The sequence below is a fragment of the Ambystoma mexicanum genome, chromosome 6q (assembly GCF_040938575.1).
Source record: "Ambystoma mexicanum isolate Mex_15411 chromosome 6q, UKY_AmexF1_1, whole genome shotgun sequence".
Taxonomy (NCBI): domain Eukaryota; kingdom Metazoa; phylum Chordata; class Amphibia; order Caudata; family Ambystomatidae; genus Ambystoma; species Ambystoma mexicanum.
Genome location: NC_090937.1, coordinates 731,769,090 through 731,788,965, shown reverse-complemented (window position 1 = coordinate 731,788,965; position 19,876 = coordinate 731,769,090). Strand labels below are relative to the sequence as shown.

The following is a 19,876-nucleotide window of genomic DNA, read 5'->3' as shown; positions in this document are numbered from 1 at the left end:
TATAGCAGAGAATATCTTTGTGTGGGTTCAATGAAATGCAATGATATGAAATTAATGCAGCACAGAAATAAAACTTGATATGAATTCAATCAAAGACAATGTAATCACTCTTTCCCCCTGTTATTACTCAATCCCCCCTAATATGGAGTATGAAGAGATGGAATGAGGGCACACAGCTTTCAGGAATATACAATCAACAATGCAGTTCAATCCCAATTCCCCAGCAAGCTTTGAGAGAACAGGAATGATTTTAAAACAGGTCAAATGCTTTTGAATGTGATTTGAAATGAATGGGAAAAATGCTAAAAATGGATTTTAATTCGCTAAATGGGATTCAAAACTAGCGGGAGCCGCTTTGGATAGGTTCAGGTAGACACTAGCAATGATGTTTGAATGACTGGCAGATAGGAAACTGAATTCAGAAGTTGGATGCAAGAAATAGCAATTTTCTGTGGAATAAAATTGAGCCAAATGCAGAAGCGCCACAAACTTTTCAGCGTGCGAGAAATTGCGATTACAGACGAACTGAGGATGTTAGCTTCAATTTGACATTTACATTTCGTTCCTAGCATGTATGGTTCAAAAGTTGCAGAGATTTTAGTAAAGGTCAATTTTTCTCAAAAAGAGTCAAGATTTACAAATGAAAGATGTGATTTTGGAGATTAGAAACAATGATTTCTTAACACTAAGGAGTCTATGGAGCCACAAGCTACATGGCAGCACAGCCGCCGATCCAGGGGCGCCCCGGATGGTTTCTATCTGCCGCTTGCCTTTCTCCAGCAAATATATATTAGTGCAAAGATGTTTATCACTACAATTATCACAGGATTATGTGGATGAGAGAAGGAGTCAGGATAGACAAAAGAGATTCTACAATGCAGTTCTGGATATGTTGGAATGGGTTGGATGGGATTACTTAAAACTAAGATTGGCTATGGACAGTTCTATGCTAAATACTCACAACTATGGCTTCGGAATGGAATAGGCCCGTCACGATCTGGTCAAGGGTTTTGAAATGGAATCTCCTAGCCACGGGACAGGATACAGGCGCTTGGTTCTGCTCTCAGCAAGGCACTCTGGGCTTCACTGCCTCCTGGACTGGATCTGACGGGTTGGTTCTGGGTACAGCTCTGCTCTACTGGTTTGGATCTCTGGGTTCTAGCAAGGATTCCTGGCAAGAAGCAGCCAAAACAGCACAGCCAGGCTGTTGAATTGGTTGGGACCTGTGGAGGTTTGGGGTTAAAATCAGGTTGCAAGATTCTAAAGGCCAGCTGAGAAGGGTTCAGCTTTTTGTATTGGGCCTTCTGCTTCAGCGTTCTGGAGTCTGGATAGTTCTGGAGTCTGGATAGTTCTGGATCTGGATTCTCCTTCAGAGCGCTTTGTCAGTAGATCAGTGATGGGTGAATGTGTGTCTCGGTGCCCTCAACAGTCCCTATTTATGTATTTCTCGAGGGGGTGGGTAGGCTGATTATACTATGCCCAACCCCCTAAGAAGCCGATAGGTCAGAGAACTTCCTCTCCCCTGATTTGAGAAGCAACAGTGTGTCATGGTGTGTCATGATGTGTCATGTTTATAGTCCAGGGAGAAAACCCTCCCCTTTGTTTCTGTACATTATATCTTATTTTTCACAAAAAGCATATTTATAATATCACTAATTTACTAATACTACATATTTACATCCCAAATTAAATAAGGCACGCATCCGTCAAAGTCCCATCTTCTGGAGAGCTTTGGTTCACAAATGACAGTTTTGCGCGCTTTTGGTCGGTTACTCAGTATCAGTTCTGTACCAATTTTTTTACATACATGCACATACCATCTGGGCATATTCCTGTAATGTTTCATATTTTTAACATTATCACAACTGCTACAAAGTCCGCATTTTAATAATTCTGTCTCTGAATATCGCACAAATTCCAGAGTAGTTTCTAGTTGTGAGCAACATTTTCATTTTAATAACCTCTAAATTCCATATTTCTACCAGTTTGGCACAATTTTCTATAAGTCTTTTTCAAAAAGATATTTACTGTGCTTTCTGAATAAACAAAACTGCTTGTCTCCACCTCCAAGGTCTTGGCTGGGGTAGAGAGCAGTCCCAGGCCTCTCTGACTTTGGCATCTGGTTTCAGCCTACACCCGAATTAGCATTTCCTTTGAGTGAAAGGTAGTCTTTTGTCTCCTAGCAGAGCAACAGGCCAAACTGCTCCTCCCTTTTCCTTTCGCACCTCCCTTCCAGTTCCTTAGCAGAGAGCAGGGGAAAAGATTCCTTTGTTTGGGAGAAGGTGTGGAATGTCTTTGAAGCCCAGTGTAGCTGGCTTTAACTTTTAACACAATGTTTAAAATAGTCTTGTCCTAAAATACAAATTACATTTTCTTTACATACGTTTTTATTGTTTTCACATAATGAATACTACAAACGTAGAAAATAATCATAGCAACAATTCCCCAACGTTCCCCCCAAATCCCCCCACCCCCCTCCAAAGGACAGCCCCATTGTCTTGTGGGATTTCCTCAAGCTTCAAATAAATCCAGGATCCTAATTTTGTGTGGGCACCATTGCACCATATAGTCTGACTGGAGGAAGTCCAACACCGCCCCCCACTCCTTCACAAAGGATCCATTTAAACCTTGCAAGTTGTGAGTCAACTTTTCCATTGTAACTAGTGACCACACCTTCTGCAGCCAGGTGAATACTAGCGGAGGGTCTCGATGCTTCCAGTTCTGGGCAATAGCAGCCCATGCCGCAATTACCAGACCCATAAAGCTCCTCCATTGCCTCGTTGTGTATCCCTTGGTAGTTTGATCTCTTATCCCACATAGCCAGACCTTCTCCCCCACCATGGCCAGATTTGGAAACATCCCCTGCATATGGGACTTCACTTCTGTCCAAAAGCCCTGAATTTCTTTACAGTCCCACTAGATAAGCCTCCAGTCGGCCACTCCCCCGCAGCCCCTCCAGCAGAATTTGGGCATGCTTGGGAACATCAAGTTTAACCGCTCCGGCGTATAATGCCATTGCATAACCACCTTAACCCACATTTCCCTTGTCTGGATAGAACGGGTCAGCTTGGGAATACTCCCCCAGAGCTCCTTCCACTGGATCTTATGGATGTGTTCCCCCAATGTCTTCCCCCACTTTAACATGTAACTCCAACGAACATTCTCTGCCTGTACATCTATGAATTTGTATAAGGTTGACACCAGTTTCTTCGCCCCTGAGTTCGTTGTGGTATACTTTTCAAATGGGGTAAAATCCCTCGAGGCCGCCCGCTTGATGTCAGGGGACAACAGCCAGTAACAAAGCTGGTCATACCTATATCTATCTGTTTCCTGAAGTCGTAAATGTTTGGTGAATTCCTCAAACAAACTTACCTCTTGGCCCTGAAACATTTCACCTATTTTCGTCTACCCCGCCTGTTCCCATTTCTTAAACGCCCCTTTTTTCATTCCTGGAGGGAAATCCCGGTTCCCGAACATGGGTGTGAATGGGCCTGGCACACTTGTCAGGGTACAAAAAGGAGAGAAAAGAGGATCCAAAATTGGAACCCTCCCGTCCCTTGCACACCTTAAGTTTGCGCCAATATGACATCTTCCAAGGATTGACTTTTGTCACAATAAATTAGATATATATTCCAGTGAATTTCAAAAGATAATACAATTTTTTTTTAAAAGAGTGTTGCAATGAAATCCAATGTAAAAGAAGATTCTTTATTCCAAACGCGTGAAACAGGAAGGATTCAATTCATTTGATTGTGGCTGACTCGTTTCGAGAAGTTCATTCTCTTCATCAAGAGCCCAGAATAATGAATTAAACACTGCAGAGGAAACATGTTTTGAACCAATAACCAGGCATTCCCACACTGGCCGTCAGGTTTTAAACTTCAGTGAAGATCCTGCTCAATACACAAAGCATACGATTTCTCCAAACGCTGGTTACACGGATAGGCTATCGGAAGGCTCATCAGAAAAGCATTCACATCTTCTTATGAAAACAAACTTCTAAATGACCTCCTGTTTGCCGTATAGCATACTTTCCAAAAGACACTTTACGGGCGGCTTCTACTTTCACACTTGTCAGGGTGCCTTGCCGTGTTTGATCATCCCAGACCTCCAATGTGGCTCCCAGAACTTTACTAATACGCAGATTAGGATGTCTGTGTTGTGCCCCTTTCCATAATAGCTCCGCCAGTGGGGATCTTGCCACCGCTCTATCTTGTGCCATCTAGATCTTTTGTCCCCCCCCATCCATTCCTTTAGAACCCAGAGCTGCGACGCCTGGTAGTACCTTCGCAGGTGTGGGAGTGCCAGGCCCCCATCCTGGGTTTGTGCCATTAGCACTCCTCTAGCTACTCTGGGGGGTTTCTTTTTCCAAACAAACGTGGATACTGACTTAGAGAGTGCTCTAAAAAAGGAGTTGGGCACTTTAATCGAGAGAGCCTGGAAGTAATATAGCAATTTTGGGAGGAGGGTCATCTTAACTGATGCCATGCGCCCCCACCAGGATATCGCGAGCGGGTTCCAGCAATCCATATCCCTCCTGACTCTCGCCAGAAGTGGCGGAAAATTCCCCCCATACAGGCCGTCTAAACTGTCTGTGAGGGTGACGCCTAAATATTGTATCCCCCTGCTCGCTACCTTCAGGTTTAAAGATGTCGCCACATTCTGTATCTCCCCACCATCACCTGCCAGAATTAGTAATTCCGACTTACTCCTGTTAATCTTCAATCCCGAAATCGCCCCAAATTTCTCCAATTCCTGAATTACCCCTGGGAGAGTTTGAGCTGGATCCGACAAAGCCACAAGCATATCGTCCGTATACGCCACCACCCCATGCCGGCCACCCGCCATTTCAATCCCTGTAGTCAAAGAAAGTTCTCTGAGTCTTATCAACAGTGGCTCAAGGAAGACGGCGTACAGCAGCGGCGAGAGCGGGCAACCCTGCTTGGTACCCCTCGATAACTCCACCCTGCCCGTAACTTCCCCATTCAATGCTATCCTAACAGAGGGGGTGTTATAGTTGGCCATTATCATTTTCAAGAATTGCTCCCCATACCCCATGCCCCTTAAAGTGCGAAACAGCATTGACCATTCTACCCGTTCAAATGCTTTCTCGGCATCCAGTGCCAGGAGAGCTGCCGGAGTTTGCTTGATCCCGATCTTTTCTATTAAATTAATTATTCGCCTAATACTATCGTGTGTCTGCCGGCCAGGGATGAAGCCCGACTGATCCTTACCAATCAGTTTAGGGAGTAGCGGGGACAGTCTCGCTGCTAAAATTTTTGTATATATTTTGGAGTCCAAATTGATAAAAGCTATGGGGCGATACGAGCTTGGGAATAGCGGGTCCTTGCCTGCTTTGTGAAAAACCAACACTTTAGCCTCATTCATAGACTGAGTCACGTTTCCCTCCACCTTGAAGTTGTTATACAATTTCGCTAAAAATGGGATTAGGCAGTCTGCGTATTTCTTATAGAAGGCTGCCGTGAAACCGTCGGGGACTGGAGCTTTATTTACGGGGAGCCCCTTTATTGCTTTTCGGATCTCTTCTTCCCCTATTTCACCTTCCAAGGATTCCCTCTCTTCATTTGTTAAACGGGGTAATTCCAATGAATTTAAATATGAGTCCTGATCAGAGCTACCTGAGGAATATAACTTCTGGTAATAATCCCTAAATACCTCCCCCTTGTCTCTCGTGCGGGTAAGGGTCACCCCCTGGTCGTTCCGTAGTTTCTTAATCGATAGTTCCTGCTGCTTGGATCTCAGCTGCCTGGCCACATATTTATCAGCTTTATTGGCCTTCATGTAGTACCAATGTCTAAGATGTAGGAGACTCCTCTCCGCCTTTTTGTGCGTAGCACATCCAGTTGGGCCTGCACATGCTTTAACGCTTTTTTCAGGCGGGATGTGGGGTTCTGTATGAGTTCCCTTCGAATGTCTGCCGCCTTCAATTCTAGCTCCCTCTCCCACACATACCGCTGCCTGTCCTTGGATGCCTTCAAAGCAATAAAATGCCACCTCATAACCGCCTTGATGGCCTCCCACACTGTGTCCACTTTAGTGTCACCTATGTCATTTAGGGCCCAAAATTCCTCTATCCTCTCCCTAATAGTGTTCCCTAATTCCGGATCTTGCAATATTTCCTGGGGGAGCCTCCATCTCCAAAGCCCTGATTTCTTCTCTGACGTATTAACTTCCAGCCACAGGGGGGCGTGATCGGATAACGAAATGGGCCCTGTTTCCATCTCTCAAACCACCCCCAGTAGCTCCACTGCTACCCAAAAATAGTCAATCCATGACATGGAATTGTGTACATGAGAGAAGTAAGTATAACCCCTCTGGTGACCATAAAGTTCACGCCACAAATCACATAGTGCTAAATGATTCATTTTCTGGCGCAAAAGTTTAGAAGGTGCTCCCGGATCTTGAGAACCCCTTGAGCTCCTATCTACTTCGGGATTCCACGCCAGGTTCAAATCGCCCCTCAAAATAACCTCCCCCTTCGCAAACTCCTCTAGCTTGCCCAAAATCTCCCTCATGAAGCCGTCTTGTCCCGTATTTGGAGCATAGGCCGAGGCTAAGGTGAGATACAGGCCCTCTATGGAGACATTAACAAAAACGAATCGTCCCATTCTGTCCACCTGGGTGTCATAAAACTGTAGGTTTAACCCGTCATGGAATGCCATCAAAGCCCCCACTGTTTTGTCAGCCGCGTTGGACTGCACTACCCGTTTGTAACCTCTTAGTCTCAACCTTGCTTTGTCTTGGAGCCTGACGTGAGTTTCTTGTAGCAATAGGATATCTCCTTTCTCCCTTTTCAGAAACACTTCCACCTTCCTCCTCTTAACTGGGGTGTTTAGACCCCGCACATTATACGTTAAGATTCTCAGCTTCCCCATGGGTGGTATCCCCCACACATGCTGATTCCCCCAATGGATCCCACACATCTACTGCCCTCCGGATCCCCTCCACCTTCCTCACCCCAATTCACCCTCCCTCCCCCAGAACTTGAATTCCCCCCAACCAAACAACAACTGTCCCGAGAAGGGCCCAGGAACATGATTGCTAGGGCGCACAGCCCGTCGCACCTGCCCCTCAGAAAACTCTGGATTAACTTTGCAGGGAATCCTAAACCCTGCATTACCTTCAAACTCCGGTGATACTGATGGAAAAGCCCTCACCGGGCCGCGAATCATTGATTCCATTGGAGCTCCTATGTTCATTGTTCTTTTCAGACCTGTGACAAGCCCACTCCCCTCCAGGAGCTCGTATCTTATGATAGTCCCACTCTTGCTGCTCTCCGAGCTTCTCTCCACCTCATTACTTTCTCTTTCTATGGACCTCCTTCCATTCCCGTGGTTTCCTGTGAGGTTCTTCCATGGGTCTCTGACGCTTAACAGCTCCATCGTCGTCCTGAATGCCCATCACCTGCAGCCCCTCTTTGCAGGACGTAACCCTCCTCTGCTTTCCCTCCCAGGAAAATAACAAACCAAAGGGAAAGGTCCACTTGACCCTGATCTTCTTCAACACCAGTTCCCTCACAACCGGGACCATCACCCGTCGCTTCTGAAGAGTCACAAGAGCCAGATCCTGGAACAGATAGATTTCCACTCCGTTCATCTTTATGTGATCCATCCCCCTGGCTCTCCTCAAGATCTCCTCCTTCTGTGGGTACGAGGACAGCGCCACCAGGACATCTCTGGGACGCACCCCCGGCTCGGCTGATCTTTTGGGGCCCACCCGGTGGACCCTGTCTATTTTGACCTCCTCGGCGTTCTCCACTTCTAAGATATCTCTAAAGACGTCTTGCACTGTATGCTTTAGATCTTTTTCCTCTACTGACTCCACCATATTTTTAATACGGATATTCGATCTGCGGGACCGATTCTCAAGGTCCTCACATTGGAGCTCCAGATTGTGTGTCAGTCGCACCAACTGCTCCTGTGTTTCGCCATACTGCTGTGCTTCCTCCTCCACATTTTGCACTACCTTTTCTAATGTGTCAGTACGCTCCTCCAATTTTGAGACATCCTGCCTAAGTTCCAGGACTGCCTGTTTCATATCTTCTCTCATATTGGAGAACTGGTCTGTACAGTGGACATGAATTTATCGTGCAGGTCCCTAAACCAAGCTTGCATGTCCTCCTTCGATATGTGCGTTCCCGGCTAGGGGGATTGGCTACGAACCCTGGATGCTTCCGCCTGCATTCTTCCTCTGGTGCCACTAGTACAGTCGGCCGACCACAACTGCACTAAATTTGCATCCTGCTTAGAAGCCTGGGGCTGCGGCCCTGAGTGCGCCCCCTTCACTTTAGACTTGGACATTGGGGGTCCGTCTGCGGTCGTCCAACCTCCTCGAAGCTATGCTTTCTTTCCTCTGGCACCAAGTATACGTGGAGTTGCTGTGAGGTTCCCCCTGGGGTCTGGTAAAGTCACTCCCCCGACCAGCTCGCTTCCCGCTACTCTAGTGCACCACCTGGGGTGGAATCCACGTCCCAGAGGGGCTCCGCTATCCCTGCTCTTCCTCCGCCTGACGGGGTGGGACCCCTTACCGGAGCTCCCTCTCCACCTCCAGCTATAAAGTCTGCTCTCTTCCACTGCTGAGCGTCCCCGCTGCGGTCCCACCAACGCAAGACCCTCTCTTACTCCTCTTGGGCCTCCACCCAGTAACCGCAACATGTGCTGTCCCACTCCCACGCCATTGACTCTCTGCTATGCTCTTGGTCTGGACTGGCCGCCGAGGTCCCCTCTATTTCTGTGGACAGCACTTGACCCCCAGTGTATAGGGGTCTTCATGAATGGCGTGAGGCCCCTGCCGGCGCTGTGTCTTTTCCTGGTGGCACCCCCCGCTCAGAGCTTGGTACTAGGGGGGGGAGTGGACCCACCCATGCACCCGGCCAGTGACAGTGTTTTCCAACGCGGGGGTAGGGGGTGAGGCCGCACCTTCCTCTTCGTGTCAGTCCTCCACTATCCCCCGTGAGGCGGCCCCCTCCCGATCTGCAAACACGCGTACCTTTCTGCTGTCTGCGCCGCAGTCCTCTATGCCGGCCCCCGCGGCCCTATGTGATCAATGGGCGGATCCGGAGAAGGTCCCCCTCAGACGACGCCAAAGAAAAAAAAAAAAAAATTTCGCCGCGCCTCTCCCAGGGCAGCCTCGCCGCGTCCCGCTGTCATCCACTGCTCCGCTGGCCGGGCGCCTCTGATCTGGTCTTTACTGCCCCACTGCAATCCTCAGAGCAGCAGCAGTCCGCCTCTCCCCGGATGATCCGTGGGCCCCCACCGAGGTCAAAGGCGGCGTGGCTCCTCCCTCCGAGAGCGCCCCAACATCAATTGAATGCCGCCTTTCCTGCACCAGCTCTCTCCCGGACGAGACTCCCGGGACCACAGGGGTCAGGGTACGGAGCTCCAAATGCTTTATTGTGTGCTTTACTGTCACGGCCTGGCGGGAGAGATCCCTACAGACGTCCTCTCACCGCGGCCGCAATCTTGCTTCTCCACCTTTTTAACAAATATATCCACCAATCTCTTAATTCAAGCCTTTTTAAAATATAGTTTTGAGTTGTATCCACCTCTATTGCTTCTGATAGCAAGTCTTTCCTTTTCATACTATGATTTCAATGTATCAGTTTAAATTGACAGGTTAAGTAATCGCCAGCTTCTGACACAGGCGAGTAGCGGTACTGCGCCCATTTTTGACATATTCTTCCAAGCAAGCATCTTTAAATGTGGATTTACTTCTGATCAAATATGTTTCTACTGACATTGTGCTTAGGTGAATTCTTTATATACAGTGATGTTTAACACCCAACAAGGAGGTTGGATCTCTTGTGATGTTTGGGAACCATGATTTTTGCACTTTCCACAGTCAAGGTAAACCGGATTTTGTAACAGCTCTGTGTTTCTCTTGCAATGCAGGACTGCGTTTTCAAATAGTTTCATTTTCCTCTGTGGGCAGCCAAATGATGGGTTTTGGCAGTGGTCTCCTGTGTTACCACGGACATAGGCAAAAGTGGATTGGCGGCCTATTTTTCGGGTTTTCCTGCGCACTTCTGGATGGTTTTAGCGCGCATAATGCTTTCCAGCAGATATTCTGAGGTTTCTGATGCAAGCAGTGCACAGTAATGTTGCAGGGCATGGACTAGTGGGTTAAAACATCCCACACAGTGTGCAATGCACTGACTTTGAAGTCGTAAAAACAGAATCTTTAGGTGTTGCAAAATACTGTCCAGGTCTCCCCCAGAGCATTTGAAGACATTTGCATGGGTGAAGACAGGTCAGACAGGTAAGACATCTTTTCTCCAGAGCACACCAGCAGTTGCTAACGGTGCTGGTGCTTCCGTGACAACTCTGCCTGCAGGGACAGTTGTGCCCGGCATTGGTCAGACCTGCTGGGTGCAACGGCCTCTGCAGGCAGACTTGTACTGTGGCGGCCGGGGAACCAGGGTGCCGGAACGCTACACTCGTAATGAGGCCCAAAATGTTGGAAGCGCATCGCCGTAAGGTCTACTCAAATGCAGGTTCGCATTTTATGGCAGGCCAACGAGGACGCTATTCTTTCTGCCACTAACAAAAAGCTTTGGAGAGAAATAGCTGATTTTTTGCCAGATGTTCAACAGAAGCGCCAGGCAGTGTTCAAGGCAGACTTTACTTAAGTGAAGATAGTGGCGGCGGATCTACTTGAATCTTTGGTAGCTCACCTCAATATAACTAGTAGAGGCTTGTGCATCGGGATAGAAATTAGATGTTGTGCCTGGATGCATGCAACTAAGTTCTCAGAGGACAGGCATGGTCGTATCCTAGACTTGCCCTTTGAGGCTGTTGACCTTTTCCATTTGTCTACTGACCATGAACTAAGAAAAAGGCCAGTTCACAAACTGCATAGTTGCTGACTGTTTTATCTAAGCCGACAGCAAAATGCTTTGGCCATGCTCATTCCAGAGCAGAGAGCAGACCTTGATCCTTCAGAGGCTTCTGGGGTTTTCAGGAAAGAAGATTGAGCCAACCTGAGAGGTCCCCCCGTTCACCCCATTCTGTTCACCAGCCTCTGACCCTAAAAAAAGAACAAGGATGGCATCTTGGTGCACAGCACCCCTGCAGGGGGCAGGCTGCCTCAGCATTAACTGCAGTGCCGTCACCTATTTCAAGACTCTGTGCTCCTTTCAGTAGTTTTGCATGGTTCCACCTAGTACTTCTTCCCCAGCCTTCTGCTTCTCCTCCTATTCTGCAGATAGTCTCCACAGCACTACTCAAGGAAATTGCACCGCTTATTCAATCTCAGGCTGTCAAACCAGTTCCCCTTTTGGACAGAGGGCAAGGGGGTGTCTTTGAGAATCTTTGCGGTTCCAAAAAAGAACCAGTGTTGCCCTCGAGTGGTGCTGGACCTTTGCTTTCTGAAGCTATACCTACCCCTAGAAAAATTCAAGATGGTGACTCCAGCTCCAATAGCAGAGACCCTCTGCTCGGGAGATTGGATGTGCTACTTTGGTCTGAAGGACACTTAAATGCACGTTCCAGTATGGCAGACATATCAGAAGTTTCTTCGGTTGACAATGATGGAAAGGCATTTTCAATACAAAGTTGCTGCCTTTCGGCCTCAACTTGGTTCAAGTGTTCACAAGGATAATTAATTCCATTGCATACCTTTTGAGGAGCAACAGCTGTCATGTCTATTTTTAACTGGACAATTGGTTAATCAGGGACAGCTATGACAACGGTTCAGATGCTGATGAACATGCTCTACGATCTGAGGTTCTCAGCCAGTTTCATAAAGTCAGAACTAAGACCCTCCTATACCTTGACCTTCATTTGCTTCAGGTGGGACACATTGAAAGAGAGAGTGTTTCCTACACAGATACAAGGACATTCTTCAAGCCCTGCACCCCTTTCTTAGCATGCTGGTGACATTGGTGTGGTGACATCAACACCTTTTGGGGCTACTGGCAACCTGCATACTCTGAGGTTGGCATCATGGAAGGAGACACAGACAACAGATTCAATGTTTAGCAATAATGTTTTATTAAGAAAATGTAAGGATGGAGTAAGGCCTAACTTTCCCTACCTAAAGAAACTAAGGAAAGTCTGTGTCGGAATGTTCAACTGAAAAGTCGGTCTGTGTCCAAAACATATGCTTGCCCTCACAACTAATACAAAACAATGTGTAGGGCTAAGCAATGATTCAAACATAGCGTTCTGAGCTGTTTTCCATCTCTGGCTTACTCCTTAGCTTCTTTTTCCCCAATGTCTAAGTTCACCACAATGTTAAATGTATCTTCGTTTGGAATTGAGGAAAATATATTTCCATACTTTTGCAAGAATCAGGGTTCCATTCCCCAAGTTCCATACAGTTCCAGGGTAACAGTGACAAGACACCAATACTTAGGGTTTCCTTTCCCAAGTTCAATGTTCAAATATAACACATAAAGAAGCATCTTGAAGCTTTATTCATAGACTGGTTCCTCACAAGACTTTACAACTCAGGGCTCCCTTCCCCAATGCTGATGCTGACCGTTTGTTGTTTTCCTTTCACCACAACAAACTCCTTGTTAGCTTCTAGGGGTTACAGGTCACACAACCAGGAACCTAGCATTTGCTTTCACTAGTTCTTAATTCACCATATTTTAGTTCTCTGGTCTTGGCCCAGTTTCAGACCACACAAACGACCCATTACAGGTCAAGCAACCAGGAACTTCCAGGTTTCTTTCAAAGTTCAATAGTTTGATCAACAGGTAGTTTCTTAAGCCACAGCTTCACCACATTATCACATCTGTTGTATCTTAATCTAGATTCTGCTTTATTTGAAAGTTTATTGTATTCAGATAAGTAGTTCAATTTGCCAAAGATGTTGCTTTGCCTTAATAAAGTACACCTTACTTTGTTTCTTACACTTCGGTATTCAATAAGGGTTACTGTTGCTTAAATCAATGCCTCCTTGCTTATTTCATTCAACGCGGTAAGTTCCTTTTACTTATTTCACTCAGTTGGGTATTCAATAGAATTAACTTGGGTTAATTTCACTTGTTTCATTCAGTTCGGTATTCAATAGAAGTAAGTTGGTTTACTTTCACTTGTTTCATTCAGTTAGGAATTCAATAGAAGTACATTTCATTCATTTCATTATGTATGTGATGCATGTTTATTTGATTGCATACCCCGCTACTGTGTTCACAGGTTTTCAGAGCTCCCCAGTGAATAAAGTGTCTCTGCACTTCGGCTCCTCCACACGGCTTCTCCCCTTCTGAGGGAAAGCCTGCTTGCCGGGCACTCCTTATAGCACTTTCCGACGATCGTGTTGAGCCTCGCCAACGCGGTCTGACAGCTCCAGCTGTTTGCCTTTTCTCCAGGGGCTTCTCCAACCTGCCCTGTTCTTCCAGCAGGCTCCCCAGGGACTCAGCAGACGTTTCAATGTTTTGGCTTCTCCTGCACTGCACGGCTCTGTCTTCCACTGCTCTCCTCTTCCATCTCTCTCCTTGAAGCTTCATGGTTCCACCTTTTACACACATGTGGTCTGATAACGGACTGCAGGTGTGTTCCATCAATTACTGTTGCCTGGCTCTCATTTCATTAGTAGTACATGCCTAACCTTCATGTGTCTTCTTTGTCCCAGTAATAACAGGGTGAGAGGAGGTAATCTTTACTACTGTCAGTTGTTTCTTCTTTGTCTCAGTACTTGAATGTATTTTAAAGGTGGGGATGAAGTGGAACATTTTCATAATGGCCCATAAAGGTCAGGGGGAGGTTAGATTGGTTATCATGAGGATAAGGGGGATACCATGATTTGTTACAAAGTATCTTATCCCTACTCTTTCTCTTCCTCTGTTTAACATGTCTGGTTTGATAATGTCTTTTGCCCTCCTCGGAAACCAGGGAACCAGATTAACAATATCCCATAAACACTTCTGGGACCTGGGTGTCTTTCTGAAAGGAGGATAGAGAATACCGCCTCTCACTCATGGGTCTCAAACTTCCAATCCCCAAATACCCCCCACCCAGGTGATCCTCCATCGCTTGTCCGACCGAGGGGCTGGATCCAAAAGCGATGGCCTTCCTTTTGCCACCTGCATAGAGCATCTAAAGGGAATAGTAGTGAGAAGACCCTCTGGATTCTCACCATACTGACAGTCCCTCAAGCCAGGCTTAGGATACAGCTTATTTAACTCCATCTAGCATTGTTCTTGGGACCAAGAAAAGAAAGGGAACCCAGTCGAATAAGATATCTATTCTGCTTGCATTGAGAGAACACTTCCTTTGGTGGAAGGGCGGGTTAATGTAAGGAGTGGAACAGCTCTTTCCCAACCCTGCACTCTGCCACAATCAGCACAGATTCATCCCTGGGACTGGTGGAGGGCACTCTGGGTCATCATTCAGCCCATTGTCTTTGGACCGGTCAGATCAAGTGCAACATATAAACTTCCTGGAGCTCAAAGCCATTTGGCCAGATCGAAAGTCATTCTTGCCAGTAGTTCAGACAGGGTGGTGCTAATCAGAATGGACAGCTCAACATCCATGTTCTATTTCAGGGATCTGCAACCATTGGCTCTCCCGATGTTTTGGACTACAACTCCCATTAGCTCTTTGCAGTTTTGGCAGGGGTGAAGAATCAAGGGAGTTCTAATAATTCAAAACATCTGCAGAGCTGTAGGTCGAATAGCCCTGTTCTATATCAACAGCCAAGGGGCTAGCAGGTCCTCCCCCCTGTTCCAGCTGGCATTGGAAATCTCATAGTGGGCCCTGATTCATGGCATGTCTCTCTAAGTGATTCCAGGAGACAGCAACACAGAGGTGGACAGCCTCAGCAGACTTAGAGTGAGAAACTATGAGCAAGGGCTTCACCAGGAAACCCTGAGCTCAGTGTCCCAGCTTTGGGAGCAACCAGAGGTTCAGCACTAAATGCCAAGTGCCCTCTCTTCGCCTTGTGGGAAGGGCAACACACAACGTCATTGCTTGGGATGTATTCCAGATTGATTAGAGCAATCCCTGGTGTAACGCCATCCCGTGAACCCCCCTTCTTCAGAGGGTGGTCTGCAAGTTCTGCTTGTCTGAAGGATGCAGAATAATTCTGGAGGCCTCTTACTGGCGCTCCAGGGTGTGGTTTTCAGACCCACTCTGCTTAGTTGGCTGGAATCCACTGAGCCTCGAAACATACCAATAGCTGCTGACACAGCAGGGGGGACGGGGGTAATTTGCTTGCCTCCTTGCTACGTAGCTCTAGCTGCATGGTTCCTGAAAAATTTCCACTGGGTCATCTGGGAGTGTCAGAGGAAAACCTGCAAATTATTCAAAGAGCTAGAACGAATTCCACCCGGGCTCTGTACAAGAGCAAATTCACTTGATTCTGTTTCTGAGCAGAAGAAAGACATGTGGATACTTTGTCCTGCTCCTTAAATGATGTGGCATGGTTTTCTGCATAATCGGCACAGGCAGGAGTGCAGGTGGACACGTTTCACACAAATCTGACTGCAGTTGGTGCATACAAGAACTTGGATGAGATAATGTTTTCCACGTCAAATCAAGTGGTTAAAAGGTATCCAGAGGATTAATCCAAAATGTACCCCCCACTTCATTATTGATCAAGGAAGGTGAGTGAGACACATGCACAGGTGGCTTTGGAGCCTTATAGAATCTTTCATGGGGCACAAGGTAATACTTCACACTCGTTAAAAGTGGTTTTGGAGTTCCATATCAATCATGAAATTGTATTGCCGACATTCTTCCCTAACCAACATTTGGATACTAACAAAACATGAGAGCTCTGAAGTTCTACCTCAACAGATTGGCGTCAGAAAGTCTAATCAGCTTTTTGTCACTTTTCGAGGCTCTTCCTGAGGGTAACCAAGCAATGAAGGCTTCCATCAGGTGGATGGAAGCTGGAGTTCCAGAGGACTACAACGTTCAGAATAAGGCTCAGCCAGCAGGGATGGATGCACACTATGTAAGCTGAAATGTGGCCACGGTAGCTTTCAGCACCATGTTTATTGGGATGTGATAAGCAAAGCAGCAACATGGGCTTCACCATCAACATTTTGCAAACATTACCACCTTAATACCAATTCTAGAGCAGATGCTGCTTCCAGGCAAGAAAGTTCTGCAGCACCTGTTCACTTCTCGTAGTCGGGGAATAGTGGTCCTCCTATCATAATTGGTGCATTGTAATTGATCGCCCACACAGTATTGAGTAAGGGGATGGGCAGTAGGAGTAATGAAAAGTTACAGAATTGACTACTGTACTGCTAGTCCATAGCCCACTTCCCTTCATGCTACCTTCCATCCCCCTAAACACATCACTGCCGTTAGCAGTTGTGAGAAGGCTGGCTTTCTCAAGAGGGGATGGGAACCCCTCTCACCTCTGTACTGCCACCGTCCACCTCAGGAGTAGGACAGTGACAGTTAAGAGGGCCCAACTCATGCGCCCCCTCTAGTCCCAGTCTGGGTCTGGGCAGTCGACCTTTGTCTCATGCCATACCTCGTTTGACAAGATGTTTGCCAGTGTTTTCTTGTTCCTTCTAGTGACATCCTAACCCAAGGAGAAAACTGCAAGTAGTGTCCGATTGAGAGCAGTGACGCAGTGCTGTGCAATCACTGCAGGAGACTAGGACACAACCACCAGTATCAAGCTCCCTGGGATTCTAGGAGTCGCCCGCAATGGAGAGAGACCAACGGAAAGCGTTGAGAAGCACAGTTCCACTAGTACATAGTCAACAGGAATGCTGTGTGGTGCTGCTGTATAGCCACAGCGAGCATGCACATCCACTACCAAAACCTCTAGACCACCAGGGACTAACTCTGATCCCCCACAACGGTAGTTGCCTTTGGGCCACAAGGAACAAAGGCCCTGGTCATGAACTCTACCATTCAGCTTCCCAGGCTGTCATAGCTGTTCCACATTCGCCCTGTGCGCAGGACGTGGGCGGGGCTTCGCTTATTTCTTGTAATCCTTGGTGCATACAACCCATACAGGTTAGGGAAGGCAAGGCCAGATTGGCCAGGGACAGAGCAAACCGAGAGAAGGGAGCGGTATAATAAGAGACCGCAGGAAGTGTGGGTTATTCAGGGGAGGTGAGAAGAAGAGGAGGTTGACAATCAAGTGACCAACAGGAAGAAGGAAAGAGCAGTGGATTGTGGAGGCCATTTCTAGAAAAGGTAAGGTATTTGCTGAGTGACGGTGGTACTGCAGTGTGAGTGTAAAAGTTAGTGTGGCAAGTGTGTTTAGTAGGCTTAGTGTAAGAAGTGACTGAAGCTATGGTCCGGAGTAGCAGCAGTGTGGAGATGGTAGTAGTATTAGAGAGGAGGGAGTAGTAGTGGGCAGGAGGGAGTAGTAGTGGGCCTTAGTAAATAGTAATGTGGAGAAGGGTGTAGTAGTGTGGAGGAGGGAGTAGTAGTGGAGCAAAATGGAGTAGTGAAAACAAAGAGTAGGTAGTAACATCAAAGGATGGTGGCGAGGACCAGAAGGAGTGAGAGACGACAGAGGGACAGGACATTGTAGGGAGGATAGGTGGTTTGGAGTTGAAGGAGGAGAAAAAAGGAGAGGGCAAAGTGAAAATGGGCATGAAAGAAGAATCCTGACTCAAGCAGGGTATCTGCCAAGCACAATTCCCTATCTCTATCCACACAGAACACTGGATATAGAAAAAGAGAGGTAAAGAAAAAACAGAGCAAGAAAAGAGTTTACAAGAAAAAAGCATAGAGGAAGTAAAGAGGAGAGGAAAAGACAAGAGAAGGAGAGGGCAACAATAGAGTCTGCATGACAGAAGAAGCCTGTCTGCAAGGCACAGTTCCATATCCCTGTAGAAAACTGACTAGAGTAGGGACAATTACGAAGTACCTGAGAGAGTTTAGTGAGACAAGGCGAAGAGCCTTTAGGTTAACATGTCAGGCCAGTTGGCGATGAACACACCGAGGGAGAAATTGCTATATACTCACCTGGTTCTAAGAAATTCTGGGCTAGGGAGGAGATGCTTAAAGACGAGGGAGAGAGGGACCAGACCACGGACCGCCTTAGGTCCCATGAATATTTCAATAAAAACCCTTGAACTGGCTCTGAGATTTATAGTGATTCCTGTGCCATCAGTGAAACAGCTTTGCATTTGAGATGCAAAAGGGGGAATGAGGTGAGGCGCCAGAGGGCAGGGTTAGCTAAACATGGACAGACACAACCATGGTCACACACTACAAATGTAACCGGAAAAATGTGAATTTTTGCAGTGAAAAGGATCTGATCCCGTCCACTACCTGGGATGCCCATACAGTGTGGAGGAAAGTGGGCTATGGACTAGGAGTACATTTGTCAACACAGTGAGTCACTTTTCCTTTTTTTTTACCAAGAATTTGTCAGCAGTGACATTGGCAGAAAGCACCCAACTTTGAGATTGCTAATTAAATCGCAGAAACTGGACACTTTCAGTACGATCATTTGAGTTTGTTGGGGGAGGGTACTTTGTAAACATTCAGTGGTAACTAAGCAAATCTGATGTTTATTTAAAAAGTTTAAAGAATACTTTAAGTTCAGTTTATTACATGCCCAGTAAAGGGTATAATCCCACCTAACAGTTTACTAAACATTTGCACACTGTTGCTGTACACTAACTCCTGAGATAGCTTGTACTGTGTTTGAGGATATGGGCACAGCTGGTTGAAAAGGATGTGATCCAGGATAGAAGTTTGAGTGGAAATGTGCAGTGCTGTACTCTCAGTTGTGTTATTCATGTTTTCCACCCTATTCATACTAACATTGAGATCTGTCAGATCATGTTCTTCACTCCCCCTAGTCGTCGTAGTTTTCCCTTGAGGCCATTTGCGTTAGGATGTTCTGCAGTCTCCCTCAGTAGGACATCATGCCCCTTCCCACTATACTCATGGTGAATTAGGTGCAACAACCGCACTCAGGATGTCAGAAGCTCCCCTTTTGACCCATTTCTTTAAAACCAAGTGCATTGGACATAGGGGAACTGACACAAAACGGGCAATGCGAGCATGTGCAATGGGGGGCCTTAATTTCTATTTGAACCAACAAACTAGAAGAAAAGGCTCTGTAGCAGTGCCAACTAGTTGAGACATCAACGCCACGATTTTCCGCCATTGCAAAGCATACTGAAGATGCAAATGGTTTATGCTGCTTTTCTTTCATTGTGGCTAAAATATTAATTCTCTCTGTTGTTGTTTTTCAGCTTGTTGGTGATTTGTTGGAGTTCTGCTTTTATACTTTCCGTGAATCTCAGGCACTGAAAGTAGAGTTTCCGGCAATGTTAGTCGAAATCATCAGTGATCAACTACCAAAGGTGGAATCTGGGAATGCAAAGTTCCTGTACTTTAACAGGAAGTGATGGAGAAAGTCTGATCAGGAGAACTTTGCCTTAAGTTTCCCAATTTTATTCCACACCCAAGGAGGACCTAAGGAAACACATTTTTAACATGCTATTTACAGTTGTTCAGCAGTTTTTAAATAGTTTCAAATCATGTGAATGGGCTTTGCGGCTACAAAAAGTGGTTCTTCTGGTCTTGGAGACACCTGGATGTTTTTGAGGAATATCCCTGAATCATTTGTAAAAAAAAAAAAAAAAAAAAAAGAAAAGCCCCTGTACATATGGATGAAAAGCCATAACTAGTTAACTCTTTGATTTTGATATTTTCACATACTGAAGATTTAAATATGCCATGGAATTTTTGGTGTCGTTTTGCTCGTTTCTGATGGATTTAAAAAAACGGAACTTTCTAAATGTGTGCCCTCAGTATGCACACACATTGTACAGTCAGTATGGGGCATTAACTTTCTTTTTCTTGTTAAGAAAAACAAACAAAAAACTCTTGTGTAAAGTAATAAAGAAACATGGTGTGGAATAACTACATTATCCCACTTGTGGCATTTGTTATTCCATGCTATCCATCAT

At 46.4% G+C, this 19,876-nt stretch overlaps 1 protein-coding gene across 2 annotated transcripts in view; it reads left to right on the top strand.

The window, feature by feature from the left end:
* The window catches only part of NR3C2 (nuclear receptor subfamily 3 group C member 2), a 2,234,141-nt gene extending 2,214,610 nt beyond the window's left edge, over window positions 1-19,531 (top strand). The window contains exon 9 of one of the 2 annotated variants that reach the window (XM_069631253.1): window positions 19,157-19,531. In XM_069631253.1, the coding sequence (XP_069487354.1) occupies window positions 19,157-19,312 (156 nt within the window). In that variant the 3' untranslated portion in view covers window positions 19,313-19,531. The remainder of the gene's footprint in view (window positions 1-19,156) is intronic. The other variant, XM_069631252.1, reaches the window with a different exon arrangement.
* Window positions 19,532-19,876: the final 345 nt, after the last annotated feature.